Here is an 18,542-nt window from a genome sequence, read left to right as displayed (position 1 = left end):
CATCTGCAAATGAGGGAGAGGGGCCTCACCAGGCACTGAATCTACCTGCACCTTGATCTTGGACCTCTAAGGCTCCAGAACTGTGAGAAATGAAAGCTTTTTGTTTAAGCCATCCAATCTATGGTATTTTGCCATAGCAGCCTGAACTGGCTAAGACACACTGGAAAGAAGAATTTTTTCTCACAGGTCTGGTGCCTAGTCTGGGGTTACCAATAATAGTACCAATATGTGACCTCCTCATGCAGCCTGGGCTTCCCCACAGCATGGCACCTCGGAGCTCTTACACGGCAACCAGGCATCAGACACAAGTGTTACAATCAGCAAGGCAGCAGCTGCATTGCTTTTCCTGACCTAGCCTCAGAAGTCTCACCTCATTTCATTAGTAATATAAGAGTCACACCTCTATGCAAGTTCGAGGAGAGAAGACATATCCTCCATTTCTTGAAAAGTGTCAAAGGATTTGCAACCACTTTTTAAAAAATGTCTAACCTATAGCCACAGATTCTACTATAATTCCAAAATCTTCATCTCAAGCCCAGATCTCTAGATTTATATCTCCAATTGCTTATAATAATAATAGCCAATGATTACATGTATAAAGCATGTGCCAAGCACACTTCAGGTATTTTGTTATTAACTCAGGTAAACTGCACAGTAACTCTAGGAGGCAAATACTATCATTATCACCATTTAAACAAAGATGGTAAATAACTTGCCTTAAGATTACACAGCAAATACAATGGATCTAGAATATCCAGACTGGCAGTCTGGCTCCAAATCTTAGTCTTTTAACCAGTACACTATATGGCACAGATATTCTACAGGCATCAAAATCAGCACAGCCAAAATGGTGCTCTAACCCACCATTCCCTAATTAAAACAAAAATAGCTTGTTGTATTTCTTACACATTTTCTCCTTGTTCATAATTCCACCATTCATGTAAAACCCGACGGGGAAGGCTGGGAGCCATCCAAATCTCCTAACCACTCCCTAATTCCCCATGTGAGATTTGTCCCCAGATTGTGCCAATTAACCTCTATGTGATTCCCATATCTACCCACTCTGCTCCATCCTCACTGCCCCAATCGATATCCTCCACTGGATTGTTGCAGTAATTGTTCATGGGACACCCTGCGTTATCTCCTTCAATTCTGCTTCAGCCTCCCACCTCCCAGAATGATGCTTGTAAATGCAAATTTGATTATTATTCATGTTGCTTACAATTCTTCAAAGGCTCTCAATAGTCAAAACCTTATTGTAACATATGAAATCCTCTCTACTAATATGGCCACTGACTACTGTGATCTTTGTCTCCTGTCTCTACCCAACGGGCTAGGCTCTATCCATACCACATTACCTGCTATTTCCTAATGGGTCATCAGTTTCTTCTCTCCCTGTGACAGCACATCCTATACAGTTCTTCTGCCCTGAATGTCCTCCCTCCCGTGCCCCTCCCAATTCCAGCCACTTGCAAAATTCTCTTACCCTTCAAGGTCCAACTCTGACATCCCTTCCTCTGGAACCTTGACACACACCCCAAGGAGAGTTGATTACTTCATTCTCGTCAACACTGTCCCCGTTTCCAAAGAAAAAAACAAATGAGGCTGGGCGCGGTGGCTCATGCCTGTAATCCCAGCACTTTGAGAGGCCGACGCAGGCGGATCACGAGGTCAGGAGATCAAGACCATCCTGGCTAACACGGTGAAACCCTGTCTCTACTAAAAATACAAAAAATTAGCCAGGCGTGGTGGCGGGCACCTGTAGTCCCAGCTACTCTGGAGGCTGAGGCAGGAGAATGGCCTGAACCTGGGAGGCGGAGCTTGCAGTGAGCCGAGATTGTGCCACTGCACTCCAGCCTGGGAGGCAGAGCGAGACTCCGTCTCAATAAATAAATAAATAAATAAACTTAAAAAAAAATCAAAGTCATGCAAAAAGAACCTCTTCTTAGAACAGTACCCAAACCCAAAGCAGGATTTTCTAGGACCATTTAGGATGCGGCCAGTGCTTCTTCCTTAGAATACTCCCTCCCAGCTAGTCTCACCTCTACCTTAACAGTCACTTCTGAGCACTTTCCTGCTGGTCTCGGTGAAGAGTAGGTTGTAGGAAAACTGCCCATCTCATGCCCCTGCTTTCCACGCTCTCTGCAAAGCCTTAGGAACTCATCAAGCCTGGGTGACAGATTAAGACTCAGTCTCAAAAAAAAAAAAAAAAAAAAAAAGAACTCATCAGATACTATGTGGATATTGTATAGATATTGGCTACATCTAAATGATGCCAAAATGACCAGCAAAAAGGCAAAGAAAACATCAGCTGTTTATATAAGCCAGCTCGTGAAGTAAGGTAAAAACAATTACTATAATTACACAACACCAAATGACTTGTCTTATTTTTTTTTCTGAACGGACCTCTGTGTGTGTGCATGTGTATGTTTGCACCACGCAAAGCCAGCAGCTGACAGAAGAAATGTGCTCTGCAGTGATACAGCCACAGCCCAAACAGGCAAAGTCAGCAGGACACACAATGTTCAGCTCCTCGATGGTCCAGCATAGATGTGGCACTGGGAAATGTCTGGAACTAGAAAATGTTTATCCCCTGGGACTTTTATGTAATCCACCACAGCGGACAAAGTAATGCCCATCCGACCTTTGTGATTTACATTTGCCCAGGCTGGTTCGCTTTGCTTACTGCTTACTGCTTTCTGCATCTCCTTTCTCTTTTCTCCATCAGTCTTAAAACTGCTTCCAAACAGACTGCCCTCTTAAAAGTCTGCTGCAGCTCTTGTCCTCCTGGACCAATACAACCCTATCATATGGGGCATTAAGTCCAAGACCCTTATTCTTGAGTTTTTAAAGCATTTCTTATTTCTCTTCTCTCATTCTTCCCTCTCCCTTTGGGAATCACAACATCCCAACGCATAACACCAGAAACACTTGAGTCCACACTGAGACTACCACAGGACCCCGGCCAGACTCTCCTGCACTTTGGGAGGCCGAGGTGGGAAGATCGTTTGAGCCCAGGAGTTCAAGACTTGCCTGGGCAACAAAGTGGACACCCGGTCTCTACGAAAAATAAATAAATAAAATAAAAATTTTAAAGGACATTAAGTAATTTGGCCAAAGCCGCAGAGGTCGTAAGTAAATATTAATGCACTCGAAATTGCTAAATAACGAATTGTATTGATGATGCTCGTTTTAACTGAAAGCATGGAGGCTGTGGTCTGACTGCTTTCGCTTCCAACAAAGTGCACTGCTGCGCTCCAAGCAGAAGATAAACAGGGAGACAGGTGTGACTTCAAGAGAGCGACGGACGCTGTAACCCGAAGCCCCCGCGCCCGCCGAGGCCCGGGAGGCTGCCCCAGCCGGCCGGGCTGCGCACTCCCGCGGGGCTGGCGCGGCTCTCGCTTCCAAAGTTGGAGCTCTGCGGGGTGGGAGGGGGCGGGGAGGACGGCGGGGCGGTGACGTCACCCCCAGCGGGGATAAAGCGCCCCCGCCCGGGTCGGGGCCAGGACGCTGCCCGGCGTGGAGTGGCTGCTCCGCGCGGGGACACTCAGAGCGCGGCGGGCAGGAGGAAGGCGGCATGCCCCAGACGGTGATCCTCCCGGGCCCTGCGCCCTGGGGCTTCAGGCTCTCAGGGGGCATAGACTTCAACCAGCCTTTGGTCATCACCAGGGTAGGTGTCGGCATTCTTGCTTTTGCTGCGAGGTGGGGACTCCGGCGGCGTCTGGGGGGACGCAGTGGATGCCCCGGGGCCGAGGGCGGGCGGACGGGGCGCTGCTGGCTCTCCCGGGCTTCGGCGCCCAGCTCCGGGGGCGGCGGCAACTCCGTCAAGTGGCTGCGGAGCGGCTCAGAGATTTGACAAAGTCCGCTCTAAAGGTGTCCCATCCTCTGGGTCCCCAGCGACTTTCCGAGGAGAGCCACTGGGCTCAGGGAAGGCGAGGCTGCCAGGCTCGAGTGCCTCCTCGCGTTTAGGTATTAAATGTTTTATATGTGATAACAGAAATAAAACACACCCCGTCTCTCTTCCGTAACAAATGATGGGTCCCGGGTGGGAGAGACGAGGGACTGGCACCCCCCCGCATTCCCTGGAGCTGGCGCGCATCTGAGCGTTTTTCTCGTCCGGATGAAAAGTTCAGCAGCGCGCTGTTCGCGGGGCACGGCCTGCGTTGGCCAAACTGGAGCCGCTCCTATCAGCCCAGACAGGGGAAATACTCCTAATGCGTACTCCTGAGTTTCCAGGCATTTTGAACACGTTTTCCAAAGCTGAGAACTTGGCTTAGGAATCACCAGCTTCTAACTCTAGCTACAAAGAAAACGTGGCAGACGGTTTAGTTTACCTGATGCAAAGTAAACCACTCAGCCTAAAACGGAAAATAATGCTTTAATGTCAAAGTCAAGCTTTACTTAGTGTTCTCTATTGTCTAATGAGAAAACAAGGTAAAAATAAAACCTCAGGGTTTCTCTCCTGTCAGTAAATTTGTAGAATTAATTCTAAAGCATTATTTGGTCTAACACAATGTTTTTCTTCATAGAAAATTAATGTATTATTTCAGTATTCACATATAAAACATTTAATACCTAAAGGCGTAAACTTCCAGAATATTATACTTTTAGTTGCAGAGTATTATACTTTATTTTCTTGTATTCTTCTCATGCCATATTTTATAAATATATATGTTATAATCTGATCTGCTCATACAGATTTTGAACAAGGTAATACCTTTTAAATTCTGTTTTATTTATATATGCCTATGAGATTTGGGAACCAACATCCTTTTAAAAATATGTCAAAACGTTTATCATACAGACGCATACAATGGAACGTTTCAAGCCTTGTTTTACATTTTTCAAAAACATATAAACACATCTGACATGTGTATTTATATGAAACATGAAAACTGTTCAACATACCCCCAAACACGTTCCTAAGTAAATTAAGCAGAAAATGCTTCAGTGACCTGGGCCAAGCAATTCCTATTATAGATTTACCAACAAAAACAGTTTCCATTATATCTACTAAGAAATATTTTAGTTTCTGGAGTATAGTTTTTATTTAAATTGAATAAGCTTTTGAATCCTAACACAGAGTAAATCATATTTATATTAAATTCTAACAAAATAATTTTGTCACAAAAACCTTTTAAGGTATTTATAAAAGAAATATTTTGCTATTATAGTATAATCGTGTCAATATAATTAATCATATGCTTGAAATTTTGAGTTGACATTATAAATGTTTATTTTAAAGCAGTACCTACATTCCAGAGTTGGACTACAATAGCTATTGGTAAATATGTTTGATATAATGACAGTTATTATTAGGGAAACCAATTCTATCTGGAATTTCTAACTCATAACTAATTTGTATCACTCATTTTTGACATTTGGTTCAATAACAGTTTATGACCAAATATTATTTCACTTGAGTATGCCTTTTCTCTTTAATTAATTCTAGGACAGCAGGTAAAACCAAATTATTTTTGTATCCTAAGCGTCCCCAAAGCCAGGTATATAGTAGATTCTTATTGAATAAATAAGAATATTCATTTATTTATTCAATAAGAACTTTTTTGCTTTAGTGAACACCTAATTCAGAATATTTTCACTGAAATGATAAGAATATTGAAATTTGTTAAGGAAAAGAATAAAAAGTATTACAGAAAAGTATTACAGAAAAATAACTATCAGTATTGTTAAATGGTGAATTGTTGTACTGCTTTTAACATTTTAACACCATTTTGAAAGATAGTGTGTGAGGTTGTAAGTGTGTTATTGTATTCTCTTGCTTGCCAGGCATTGATGGGAACCTTTTATATGCATGAACTCACTGAAATCTCACAATAATCTTTAGGAGAATAGCAGTAGTGACATCCCCTTTTGCAAATGAGGAGAATGAGGCTTCAAAAGATTTATTAACCCGCTGATGATCACAAGCAGTGGGACAGGCTCTGACGCTAGGTCTGCCTGCCTCCAAAGCCTGCATTCCGAAGGCCACACGTGAAAATGGACACTTGTTCCAATATTTCTAAAGAGTTGTTTTGTGCCATCCTATTCATCACTGGCCTTATTGATTCTGTCTTCAACATCTGCCACTTTCCATTTTTTCTACCACTGTCCCTCTTCAAGATTTCCTAGCTCCACGCCTAGACATTTGGCTCCCCCGTCCAATTCACACAGCATATTCTTACCGTCTCTGGAAAATGCCAAATTGCTCCTTTCTCATTCTTAAAAATCCTTCAGCGGCATCACTGGTTTGGAGAGAGTGAAATGCATGTCTTAGCACAACATTCGTGACTTTTCACCATCTACTATCCCAATTTGAGTTGCTGACTTCATTTCTTTCCTCTCCCTTCTTTGTCTCTCCCTTTCTTCCGCTTGTTCCACACGTAGGCAGTGGTACTGCCCTCTGGACTACTTACAATTTCCCTGACATGTCTTTGCTCCTGATACTATTTTTCCCCAGATTTCTTTTCCCCACACCACACCACTGTCCTCTATGCCTGTGGAAACCACTCAAATGCCTCTCCCCAAGCCTTCTTTCAGTAACAACCATCTCATCCGGTTGATTACTGTAGCTTTCGGCCTGTATAACCCCTCCTTATGTCATGCCTGTACCAGATGTTCCACTGCATCTGTATCCCACCAGATTGCACATTCCCTGAAGGCAGGAACCTTCTAATTTGGGGGCCATTCAGGGCCTAGAACAGTGCCTAGTAGATCATATGTGTTGTAGAATAAATATAGACACAGTATGAATGATTGACTAGATTGTTCACTTTTTACATAACTTTATTATAAATAGGTACAGAATGTGTTCTCAAAAATATTTCACAAAAAGATAAGTGAGAATTGTTTTATTGTGAGTTGATTTGTCATGTTTTTGTTTTGTTTTGTTGAGACAGAGTCTCGCTCTGTCGCCCAGGCTGGAGTGCAGTGGTGCGATCTCGCCTCACTGCAACCTCCGCCTCCCGGGTTCAAGCGATTCTCCTGCCTCAGCCTTCCAAGTAGCTGGGACTACAAGCACCCGCCACCATACCCAGCTAATTTTTTTTTTTTTTTTTTTTTAAGTAAAGATGGGGTTTCACCTTGTTGGCCAGGCTGCTCTCAAACTCCTGACCTCAGGCGATCCGCCCACCTCAGCCTCCCAAAGTGATTACAGGCATGAGCCACCACGCCTGGACGATTTGTCAGTTTTAAATAAGTTCTTAATATACAAAGAATTGAAATACCAATATCTACACTTAAAGCCACAAAAAGTCCCATAAACGAGATGTGTTTAATCAAGTCCCCATTAAATCAGCTTTTGTCCTCCTACAAGCTATACCCTTCACTCCCCGCCTCACACTATACAAATACAGACGACAGCAATACTGCTAGACAATGGGGCTCCAATCAGACTTTGCAGGAGAGTGACAAATATAACCGCCTCCATCAATTGAAATTACAGTTCACAAAATTAGGACACAGGGCCCTCACCCCCATAATTGTTTACAATCCAAATAGCCAGATGAATCTTTGTATTATAAAAAAATCAAAAGTAAGGTAACTCAAACACCAGACATTCTCAAAACAAATTTTTAGCAACTGGTTGTGATAAACACAACTTTTAGGAAAGCAGTTTCTAGGCAATAAGTGTGATAGACCTTGTGCAATATAAAATCTCAGTTTTGGGTGTTCAGTTTAGGGGAGGGAGTTGTTATTTCAAATACCATGTATAACCGGCCTAAGCATTTCACAGAAGAATGTTAAGGTTCACTTCTTTAAGTGAGCATCTTGGTTTTTTTTTTCATAAGAAGCTTCTAAAGAGTCTGAGTTTTTGGACCATCCAGAAGCTAGATCTACTCTCAGAGCCAAGTTACAAATCGTTTGCTTTGACAAAATTTCAGTATGGAATATGGTAATCCCCTCTCATCCACAGGGTACACATTCCAAGACCCCCAGTGGTTGCCTGAAACCTACATTAGTACCAAACCCTATATATATATATGTGTTTTTTCCTATGCATGCATACCTATGATAAAGTTTAATTTATAACTTGGGCACAGCACTCTTGCACTTTGGGGCCATTATTAAGTAAAATAAGGGTTGCTTGAACCCAAGCACTGCAATACTGTGACAGCTGATCTGATAACTAAGACTTCGAAGTGATTTACAGGTGAAGAGTGTAGCACAGACAATGTGGATACGCTGGACAAAGGGATGATCCACCACCCAGGTGGGACAGAATAAGACTTCATCGTGCTACTCAGCACAGCTGCAATTTAACACTTATGAGTTGTTTACTTCTCAAATATTCCAATTACTATTTGCAGGCTGCAGTTGGTCTCGGATAACTGAAACTGCAGAAAATAAAACCGTGAATAAGGGGAGGCTAGTGTACAGGGCAAGCTTCTTTTGTGTACATGATATAAAATGATTGTATCTGATGCCAGTGTGTCTTTTCTCACTAAATTTTTCTTCCCCCTCTTCACTCCTCCCTCCTTCCTATCCAAAGCACATCCAAGATCAAGATTATTATAACTGAGAATGCTATATGAGCTTGAGTACCAATATAGAAAAAGTTAGTGTGTTCCTAATTTTTGCAGGATTTAAGATAGAAAAGTGTATGACTTTAAACTACTTTTGAAATTTCATGTAATATAAACTACATTTGAAGTTTAAACTTTTAGAAAGGACTGTTTGCAATCGAATGCAATTGTTTTCCAGGGTAACACAAATGTAGTAGAAAGGTTGATGTAAATAAAAACCTATTCGATTTTGTTCTAACACAGACCATGTCTACATGGAAGTACTGGTTCATGTGTAACTCATACATCCCACAAATACTGTGTGCAGAATCTCTTGTATGTGAAAGATGCTGTGGGCGTATAATTGTGGCTTAGATCGGCTTCTAACCCCTGAGAAGCTAATATATCAGCAGAAAAAAAGTAACATGTATATGAACTGCCATCACACAACCTATCCAGAATTCCACAAGAAAAGTATGGTCAAAGAGCTAGGAGGTGTTGAAGGAAAGATTACCTGCAGGCGAGGCAATGCGAGATGATGGAAGATTCTGAGCTATAGAGCGAGTCGGACCCAGATGGGAATTTCAGGTTTTCTCAGGATGTGGGACCCTAACCAAGCTTCTTATACTTTACAAGCATCCATTTTCTCATTTTAAAAAAGAGATAACTATGTTGTAAGACTGTCTTAAGAATTATGTGAGATAATAGTTCTCAATAGTAATACAGTGATGGTTCTCAGCCCTGGCAGCATGTTAAAGCCGCCCATATGACTTTTGAACACACTCATGCCCAGGTGCATGCAGAGATTCTGATATAACCGGTGTGGGGTGTGGCTCTAGGAATGTCTTTGGCAGGCAGATGCTGCAGGGCTGTGGATGCCAAGGAGGCACGCGGAGTCTATTTGCTAGGGATGGAGAATGAACAATGGGGTTTCTCATGATTTCGGTCTGTGCCTGCCGTGCAGTGCTTCAGTGTGTGCTTGTCTTGCTCCATAACTATTTAATCGTTTTTATTAACAGAAACATCATCTCAGGACCATATCTCGGGCTTGCCTTACGTCTCCACATAAATAGGACATTATAGATGCTTTATCTGTGTTTTCAGTTAGCTTTTTTTTCCCCAACAGATCCAAGTAATATAAGTTGATGTGAATAACAGAAATCATCTGAGGTGCTTGTTAAAAGCATAAAGTCCCTGGCTCCTCTCCTAGAGAGTCTGTTCCTGATTCCGAGCATCTGGAATAGGACTGGAGCCTTTAATGTTCAGCAAGGACCCCAGGCGATTCTTATAATCACACAAGTTTGAAAACATGGTGCTAAGTGATTCACTGCAGTACCGTGTTCGATGATGTCTCTGGTACTTTTGATATTTGAGACCCTAATGAACCTAAATAAAAAATAATCCACTGACAAACTCTTGCCTCGTTTCAGCTCTCTCTTCTCCTAATTTGGGAAAACAGTAATAAACTGTGCATGCTAATACAAAGTAATATAATAATGCAATAAAGTAATAATATAAAGTAATGCAGGGAAAACAGATCGTTTAACTTAGTAAAATCAGGCCAATTTTGCAGTCATTTTCTGATCACTGGGCTCGCTGAACTTGAAAACAAGGAAAAAGTAAAGGCATCGTGTTTTCTCCTTCTCTCTCATTCCTCTATTTCCTTTTTCTTTTCAACTCTCTCCTTAGAGGTCTCAGGACAGCAATAACCAGGTTGAATACAAAATGAGAAGTGGGATCTGGCCATCACGATCAACCACCTGTCCTAGCTGACTTCTGAAAGAGCTGGTGACATAGCTGTACAGCTGCTCAGCAGCAAAGCCGCAGGTTACTTAGACACCTCTTCTCCTCTGAAAGCCAGAGCCAGTTTTCCTTGTCCAGCCTGTCTTAGAGAGTTGTAATGGTCAAAGGTGTGAGAAGGAGCTTTGCAAATGTAACATTTTGCATAAGTATAAGATGGTATTATTTAGTATTAATATTGTTAGTAAATTTTAGTAATATTCAGTATCTAAGATATTCAACTTAGATATCCAATAGTTATTCATTATCTAAGTCCAATATCAGGGGTATGGCTCTAGATATCAATAGATATTGGACTTAGATAATGAAAAGCTATTGTTCAGATGTGTGTTTAAGATTAGTGTGGACACATGCAGAAACAAACCTCCACTCATCCCACTTTACACTCATCCTAACTAGAGCTAAAAGAAAAGTTAGACTTTTCCAGATCAGAATTGAGTATTACATAACTTAACTCTATTGAGGTATATTAGAAAAGCTAAGTTAGGCTCTAAAAGCAAATATATTGAGATACACCTTCTTGTGTGTTTTTGTTTGTTTTGTTTTGTTTTGTTTTCGGTGAGGAGAGGAGGTCTACCTCTGTTGCCCAGGCTGGAGTGCAGTGGTGCAATCATAGCTCTCTGCAGCCTCAAACAGTCCTCCCCACTCAGCCTCCTGAGCGGCTAGGACTACAGGTGTGCACCACTGTGCCTAGCTTTTTAAAAATATATTTTTTTGTACAGACAGGGTCCCGCTATTTTTCCCAGGCTGGTCTCAAACTCCTGGCCTCAAGCAATCCTTCCACCTCAGCCTCCCAAAGCACTGGGATCACAGGCATGAGCCATCATGCCTGGCCCTGTGTTTTAACTCAAAGAAAATTATTCTAGTCTTAGACATTTAAAAATAGAAAATACTGATTTTGACAAATTAGAGAAAATTAAAAGTTTAAGATTATTTTTATCCTTACAAGTCACTTTGGGGATGGAAACTTTTGTTCTACTAACAGTTCTGGGTCTGAGAATGTTTCTAAATGGAAAACAGCTATGAAATGCCTCCCAAAGGCTAAGATATAATAATCCCCAGTTGTCTTCACCCAGCTTCTATTAACTGTTCCTACTGGAAAATCCTTGTGATAGCTACAGTGAGATGATCATAGAAATAAAGTGAGTACAATAAACATTTTAGTAATGAGACAGAAGATCCAGGACACATGACAACTTATTATTTTAGCAATTTTATTTATTTAGATGAACTTGTATCTTCCTTAGAACCACAATTAGATAGCTAGAATAAGCAAATAAAGAAAAAGCAAATGAATTAATTACTGATCCTCAAATAAAGCATTAGAAATAATCTAGTTTCTTCCTGGAGCAGTTTGAGATTTGACTTAGCAGTATGTATTGTTCTGCTCTAGTAGAAACTCGCAAACATAGCAATGACAAGTTGACATTAAAAGCTATAATCTTTGGGTATATAGGGACTAGTTCTTTTTTATATAAGCTCTGACTTAAATGCTTTTTAATTGATTCTTCAATTATTCTAAATACTGGGGTATACACTGTGATGTATTAAAAATATACATCATATTGTACATATCCTCAAGAGCATCCAGTCTAGCTGGGAAGACAGACAATACACAAGTAAATAAACAAACATAAAAGTACAAATAATTTTCATTAAGGAAATAGGATGTAATTGTGAAAAATGATGAGGGAAGGACTAGAGAAGCTACTTCAGATGTTTGGCGAAGTCTTTCTGAGAGTGCAGCATTTGAACCTAGACCTAAAGGTTGAGAAGGAGTGAAGAGTAAGGGAAGCATTTCTGGCAGAAATAAGAGTGCGTGAAAACCCCCAGAAAGAGCACAAGCTTGGCCTACATAAGGAACTAAAAGGAAATCAGAATGGCCACAGCTCCATGGATGAGGGAGAGGAGGAATAATGTAAGATGATGTGAGAGAAGTAGGCAAGGTAAGACCCATGTGAGGTCTAGACAGAGGTGGATAGTTGGGATTTACCCAGAAAAATTGGGAGTAGGTATACTGATCAAAAGAATCATTGACTTTAACTGAATACTCAACAGTCATAATTACAAACTTCCTATTTTAAAATATTTTAAAGTATGGGAAACCATATTTTTCCCATATTCTGTATTCATAAGTATTCCTTTTATTCCTGCCCCTGAAAAACATGTGGACAGCATAAAATTGGATCTCACTTCTTCACCTAGTCTGATAGTCTCTGTTTTTTAAGTGATGTGTTTAGATGATTTACATTTAATGTAATTGCTGCTATGGTTTAATTAAAATCTACTGTCTTGCTAGTTGTCTTGTGTTTGTTTCATCTGTCCTTCATTCGTGGAGAAGAGACCACGAGTGAGTACAAACTTCCTTTGTGTCTGTGGTTTCCGGGAGTTCTGTACGCTCATGTTAACTCACACTGGATCTTTAGCAAGTTGTTAATAATTTTAGCTGAATTCTTCATAACAGCTAGCATGGGAGCCCCATCTTCCTCTATGCCCTGCTCCATGCAGGTGAGCCTGTGCTCATGTCTTGTCTTTGCTTGAAGGCACCTGTCTTTCCTTAGATTTCAAGTTTATTGCCCTGTGACTTCAGCTCTCTGAAGGGTTCAAGAGAAGTTATAATTTTGTGTATTATCTGGCCTCTTCTTGTTAGTCTCTACAGATTTCTAAACAAAGTGCAATAGACTGGGTGGCTTATAAATAACATAATTTATTTCTCACTGTTCTGGAGACTGGAAATTCAAGGTTAGGATACCAGCATGGTTGAGTTCTGGTGAGGAACCTCTTCTGGGTTGCAGACACCTCACTTCTTATTGTTTCCTCCTTATTGGAGGCAAGAGAGCTGAGAGCTCTCTCTCAGGCCTTTTTCATAAGGGCACTAATCCCATTCATGAGGGCTCCTCACTTCTGACCTAATTACCCCCCCCAAAAGTCCCTCCTCCAAATACCATCACATTGTGGTTAGGATTTCAACATTTGAGTTTTGGGGGGACATAAACAGTCCGTTGCATGCCTCTTATGTGAATTTTAAAGATGATAAATAGTAAGGATTGCTATATTTGGATTGAAAGCAGTTTCAATCTGAATATAAAAGTTGCCTAAATATAGTAAAATAGAGACTTCTGGGTGATGAAAAATAAAAAATAATTTTTTAAAACAAAAAATGTATGATTCACCCTGGGAATTATGTAAGATGTTTTAAAAGAGAGTAACAGATACAATGATATGAAATGTGGTTAGTAAGAAACAAAATCATTCAACATGATGAGAAAATAGACCTAACTCAGCTGACCAACTGAGAGTTATCTTAAGTTAGATTTACAGTTTTTCTGCCCAATTAAACATTTAAAATGTTACCAGGCTGAAATACAAATGTCAGGCACAAAACTCAGGATACTGCGGGATGTTGGTTTTTAAATAGTGCCATGATTTCTTCCAGATCACACCAGGAAGCAAGGCGGCAGCTGCCAACCTGTGTCCTGGAGATGTCATCCTGGCTATTGACGGCTTTGGGACAGAGTCCATGACTCATGCTGATGCGCAGGACAGGATTAAAGCAGCAGCTCACCAGCTGTGTCTCAAAATTGACAGGTGCTTCTTAACTAATGGTGCTTAAATCTGATCTGTTTTGCAGGAGAACCTGAACCAGAACTATAAATAACTCCATCCTCCCAGCAAGGAGTGCCACAGACCTACTATTTTGGCTGACTTTTTATATATCAGCTACTTAATTCTTTACTAAAGTCAGTCAATCTAGCAGTTGTTGACAAATCATTTCTAGAAAGGAGTCTCTGGAATGTTAGAATAATAAAAGAGGCTAAAAGAACTTGTTCCAGTAATAACCCAGTTAATTAACTATGAAAATAGAACTATTGGCCACATAAACACTGAACAACACAACTAGTTATATCACTGTTCTCAGTGTGGTAGAGAATCGAATGGAATGGAGAGATTCCCCCGAAAGAATCTCTTGACTTGCCCGACTGTAATTAAAAACTGGTTGCTAATATCCTGTGTGCCACTGGCTGTTTTGTACAGAATTCAGCCCAGAAGAATGTTACAGGTGTGAGAGTGCATATGCACGTGGGCATGTGAAATACTGAGACGTTTCTGACCCCACCCCCCAAAAACACTAAGAAATTGAGCCTGATCTCTTGCCATCAGATCCCTGATCCAAAACTGAAGCGTGATGATGATAATGTGTTATAGTGGTTGTTAGTGTGTGTTTATCCTGTTATGATTGTACTCGCAGTTTTCCCTGCTGTGGTACAGAAGGATCAATCAATCCACCAATCTGCTGTTTCATGGGGTGAAATAGATTCTTTCACTCTCTATGCATAACCTGTGTTCATGCTGAGCACACGGTCCCTTAGGAGCCACTAGGTGCCAGGCAGATGCATGAGAAGGGTTGGACAAAGCACATTTCCTTGATGCCAGTAACAAATCCACCTGGCAGATCACTCACTGTCTTCTGCAGTGGCCTCAGTAGGACTGGAGGGAAGTAGGGAGGTCTAGGGAGCTTGCCTGGTGGTCATCTGCAGAGTGTGCCTGCAGAGTCTCCCTCTCCTGTTTCCCACATGCCTTGCAGGCCTCCTTCCTCCAGAAAATTTTTGACCAGCTGTGTCTCCACAATTTTTGTCTAGTCTGCAGTCCCCAAAAGAACATTAAAAATGTAAGACTTCGGCCAGGTGTGGTGGCTCATGCCTGTAATCCTAGCGCTTTGGGAGGCTGAACTGGGTGGAAAAATTGAGGTCCAGAGTTCAAGACCAGCCTGGCCAACTGGTGAAACCCCGTCTCTACTAAAAATACAAAAATTAGCCAGGCATGGTGGTGGGCACCTGTAATCCCAGCTACCCAGGAAGCTGAGGGAGGAGAATCGCTTGGACCCAGGAGGAAGAGGTTGCAGTGAGTCAAGATTTCACCACTGCACTGCAGCCTGGGTAACAGAGGGACAACATCTTAAAAAAGAAAAAAAAAACTAATTATATGGGAAAATACAGAATAATCAGCCAAAAAAAAAATTGTTTCGCATAAGTTAGTGAGGGTTGCTAGTATTTTCACAAACATAATGGGAAATTAAAGTATACTAAAACTGAAAGTACCATTAGAATTTGAAGTTTACAAATTTTATTTCATTTCCAGGGGAGAAACTCGCTTATGGTCTCCACAAGTATCTGAAGATGGGAAAGCCCATCCTTTCAAAATCAACTTAGAATCAGAACCACAGGTATGAATTTTAGAGCAAATGATACACATTGTATTTCCTTTTAAATCATGGGGATGCCTTCCAAGGAGAGGAAGAGACAAACAGAAAAATTGGAACAAGCCACCTATGAAGCTGTTGTCTGTCATTCCTCTTCGAGATTAATTTATATTATCCATGTTTTCTTACATCAAGAAAAAGAAGTGTTCCCATGTGAACATCTTGTTGAAAGACAAAATATGCTCCCATCAGAAAGAATTTGGCTAAATCTACAGAGTCCACTTATTATTTTTTCATTTCTTATGATGGACTTCTGTGAAATCACTGTGAGGTAATCTAAGGAGTTTAAGTTGTTAAAACAAAGCAAGGCAAAAATAAGGTCTACCATTTGAAACAGGTGTCTCTAATCTACTGTTACTGTGAATTTCAATCCTTCGAGGTCTTCACCCAGATCTCATTTTACATTCTTCTTTAATTCTCATTTCTGAGATTCTATAATTAAATTTACTCTAAGAAAAGAGTGTTGCCTAGTGTAATCATCGTGATATTCTGCCATTACAGCTGAATTATAAAAGATAAAGGATTTTCTCTGGAGGCAACTGTAATAAACTAAATCATCTGATGCTTATCTATGTCTACTTTCAAAAGGTCCAAAAAACCTGAAATTAAATCAAATCTTGATTGTGGTGTACTCAGAAATCTAATTAAGAAAAGCATTTTATGACCTCTACATAGACGCTCTAAAGGTTTAGAGATACAGATACATGAATTTACCATCCCTTTTGAAACACATGTTCCTGCTAAACTGATTAGATATTCCCAGCATGTAGTTGTTCTATATAACCAATGAAAGGGAACTGAAAACGTATTTGTAATTTGTTTAGCAGTATTTCCCCTTTCAAGAAAATCAACTCCTGAATTTGTCCTTCAAGTTTTCCACTTGTCTCCATAAGCCTCTGATTTCTTTTGTGAAAAGATGTTGAATAGCATCAGTACATGTATCTCCTAGGGCTTCTCAAAAATTAGAATAAAATAATACAAGCAAAGAAGTTGGTACATTGAGTTATTCATAGAAATACCCAAGTAAGTGGTAGCTCTCTTTATTATCAGTACATTACCCCCACCCCAGGCTGAGATCTGAAAGTCTCCTGGCCTTTCTTGCTGGTGAGATGGTTAGCTGCCTACGTGATAGGACATCCTAGAGGCTAGGAATGCCTTCTTCATTGCTATTACAAGGGTCATGACAAATGGATCAAAGCTTTATTTTCAGTTAAAATATAATCTCTCCAGGAGAAGAAGGATGCTGAGTAATGTAATCTTTAGAAGAAATGAGTTTATTAGATTGTTGTCCTAGAGTTTTGACTAAAGGGAAGGTAGAGTCTGAATCTAAAATCCACTAAAAGCAAAAGTAGGAGAAAATAAGCCCCAAAAGGAGTGAGCAGGACAGAGAATATATTCATGAAGGCAGGAACCTTGAGGCCGTTGTCTTCCGTCTGAGTCCCTCCAGCTCAATAAATAGCCCACAGCTCAATAAATAGCTGACAAATGGATGAAAGGAACTGGAGGGCCTACAAATGAGCTGTGCATTTTCTAACATTGCCAGGACCTGTCCTGGGAGCCAGTTCTCAAAATGGTGTTCTGCCATCACGCTCAGCTGTTGCATGGAAAGTAATCTTGAAAGTTGAGTGGGGCCAGGCGCGTTGACTCACACCTATAATCCTTTGGGAGGCAGAGGCAAAAAGATTGCTTTGAGCCCTGGAGTTTGAGACCAGCCTGAGCAACATGGTGAGACCCCATTTCTATAAATTTTAAAAATTAACCAGGGCGTGGTGGTACACACCTGTAAGTCCCAGCTACTCAGGAGGCTGAAGTGGGAGGAGTGCTTGAGCCCAGGAGGTCGAGGCTGCAGTGAGCTGTGATTGCACCACTGCACTCCAGCTTGGGTGACGGAGCAAGACCCTGTCTCAAAAAAAAAAAAAAAAAAAAAAAAGAAGAAAAGAAAATTGAGTGGGATACTTAGACTAGGTAAGACTTTCTGCTCTTTGGGGTAAGTGAGCAAAAGATAAAATGGATGGCACAGATAATAAATATGAGAAGGGATCTGAATGCTGATAGCGACTCCCCCTGACATACTAGGTGGGCTGGTGAATAATGACACCTCTAGTCAACATTTTCTTTGCTAGAAGAAAAGATTGGAAGAAAAAAGAAAGTTCTTGAGGTAGAGTTCTCACTTGTGTCTAGCCTTTTGCAGAGATGCCCAGGCTGACCTGCTTCCTCCCACCCTCATTAATTTATCACCTGGAGGTGACACATGAGAAAAAGAGACTATATGGTGCTTTTAAAAATTAAAGTCAATATACATGCATTTATTGACCACTCAGCCTCTTATCATTACCTGGACCAACCGGATGGGACTCTGCATTTCCTTTTCCCTACACAGCACACATCCAGTATTGCACTGCATCCTTTGCAAATTATTTTTCCATGCAAGAATTTCTCCTAATTTTAAAACCCAGTTTCATTAATATGAGATGCAAGAAATGAGGCCAGCTAGACAGATTTGACCAAAGTACCAAATCCCCAGTGATCCTTCGTCATGGTTTCATTCCTCACCCCAGCACGTAAGTAATTCCGCAAGTATTTACTAAGCACAAAGTGAGTTTAGACCGGGATGGGAGCCCGCGTTTTGCTAACATCTCTCCAGAATTGGAGTTGAAGGGTAATTTTCCAAGTTGTACCTCTAGCAGAGGTTTCTTTTGCAAGTCTATGAGTATTAATTTATGACTATGGTTATTCTAAGGATGGGATTTTAAGGCATAATCCTAATTTTAAATACTCTGACCTCTTGTCAAGCCTGTATTAGCCCTTGTGTCCTACATTTGGGGGTTAGAAAATATGAATAGTTATAATACTACAAATGAGAAAAAGGAGATTAAATTGTTTTTTTTTTTAAAGGTTAAGATTAGGTTAAGGGCTATAGCAGCCAGTCAGACGGAGCCTTTAAACATTCCATGACTTTGCATCATGACTAATTCTTA

The 18,542-nt window shown here is 40.8% G+C and overlaps 1 protein-coding gene across 2 annotated transcripts in view; it reads left to right on the top strand.

Annotated features, from left to right (window-relative positions):
* Positions 1-3,495: 3,495 nt before the first annotated feature.
* PDLIM3 (PDZ and LIM domain 3) overlaps positions 3,496-18,542 on the top strand; it is a 33,581-nt gene continuing 18,534 nt past the window's right edge. For both annotated transcript variants that reach the window (XM_002815349.6, XM_024246006.3), the window contains exons 1-3: positions 3,496-3,670; positions 13,741-13,892; positions 15,444-15,528. In XM_002815349.6, coding sequence (XP_002815395.2) covers positions 3,578-3,670; positions 13,741-13,892; positions 15,444-15,528 — 330 coding nt within the window. In that variant the 5' untranslated portion in view covers positions 3,496-3,577. The remainder of the gene's footprint in view (positions 3,671-13,740; positions 13,893-15,443; positions 15,529-18,542) is intronic.

This window comes from Pongo abelii, chromosome 3 (assembly GCF_028885655.2).
Source record: "Pongo abelii isolate AG06213 chromosome 3, NHGRI_mPonAbe1-v2.0_pri, whole genome shotgun sequence".
Classification (NCBI taxonomy): domain Eukaryota; kingdom Metazoa; phylum Chordata; class Mammalia; order Primates; family Hominidae; genus Pongo; species Pongo abelii.
This window is presented reverse-complemented; position numbering and strand designations above follow the sequence as displayed.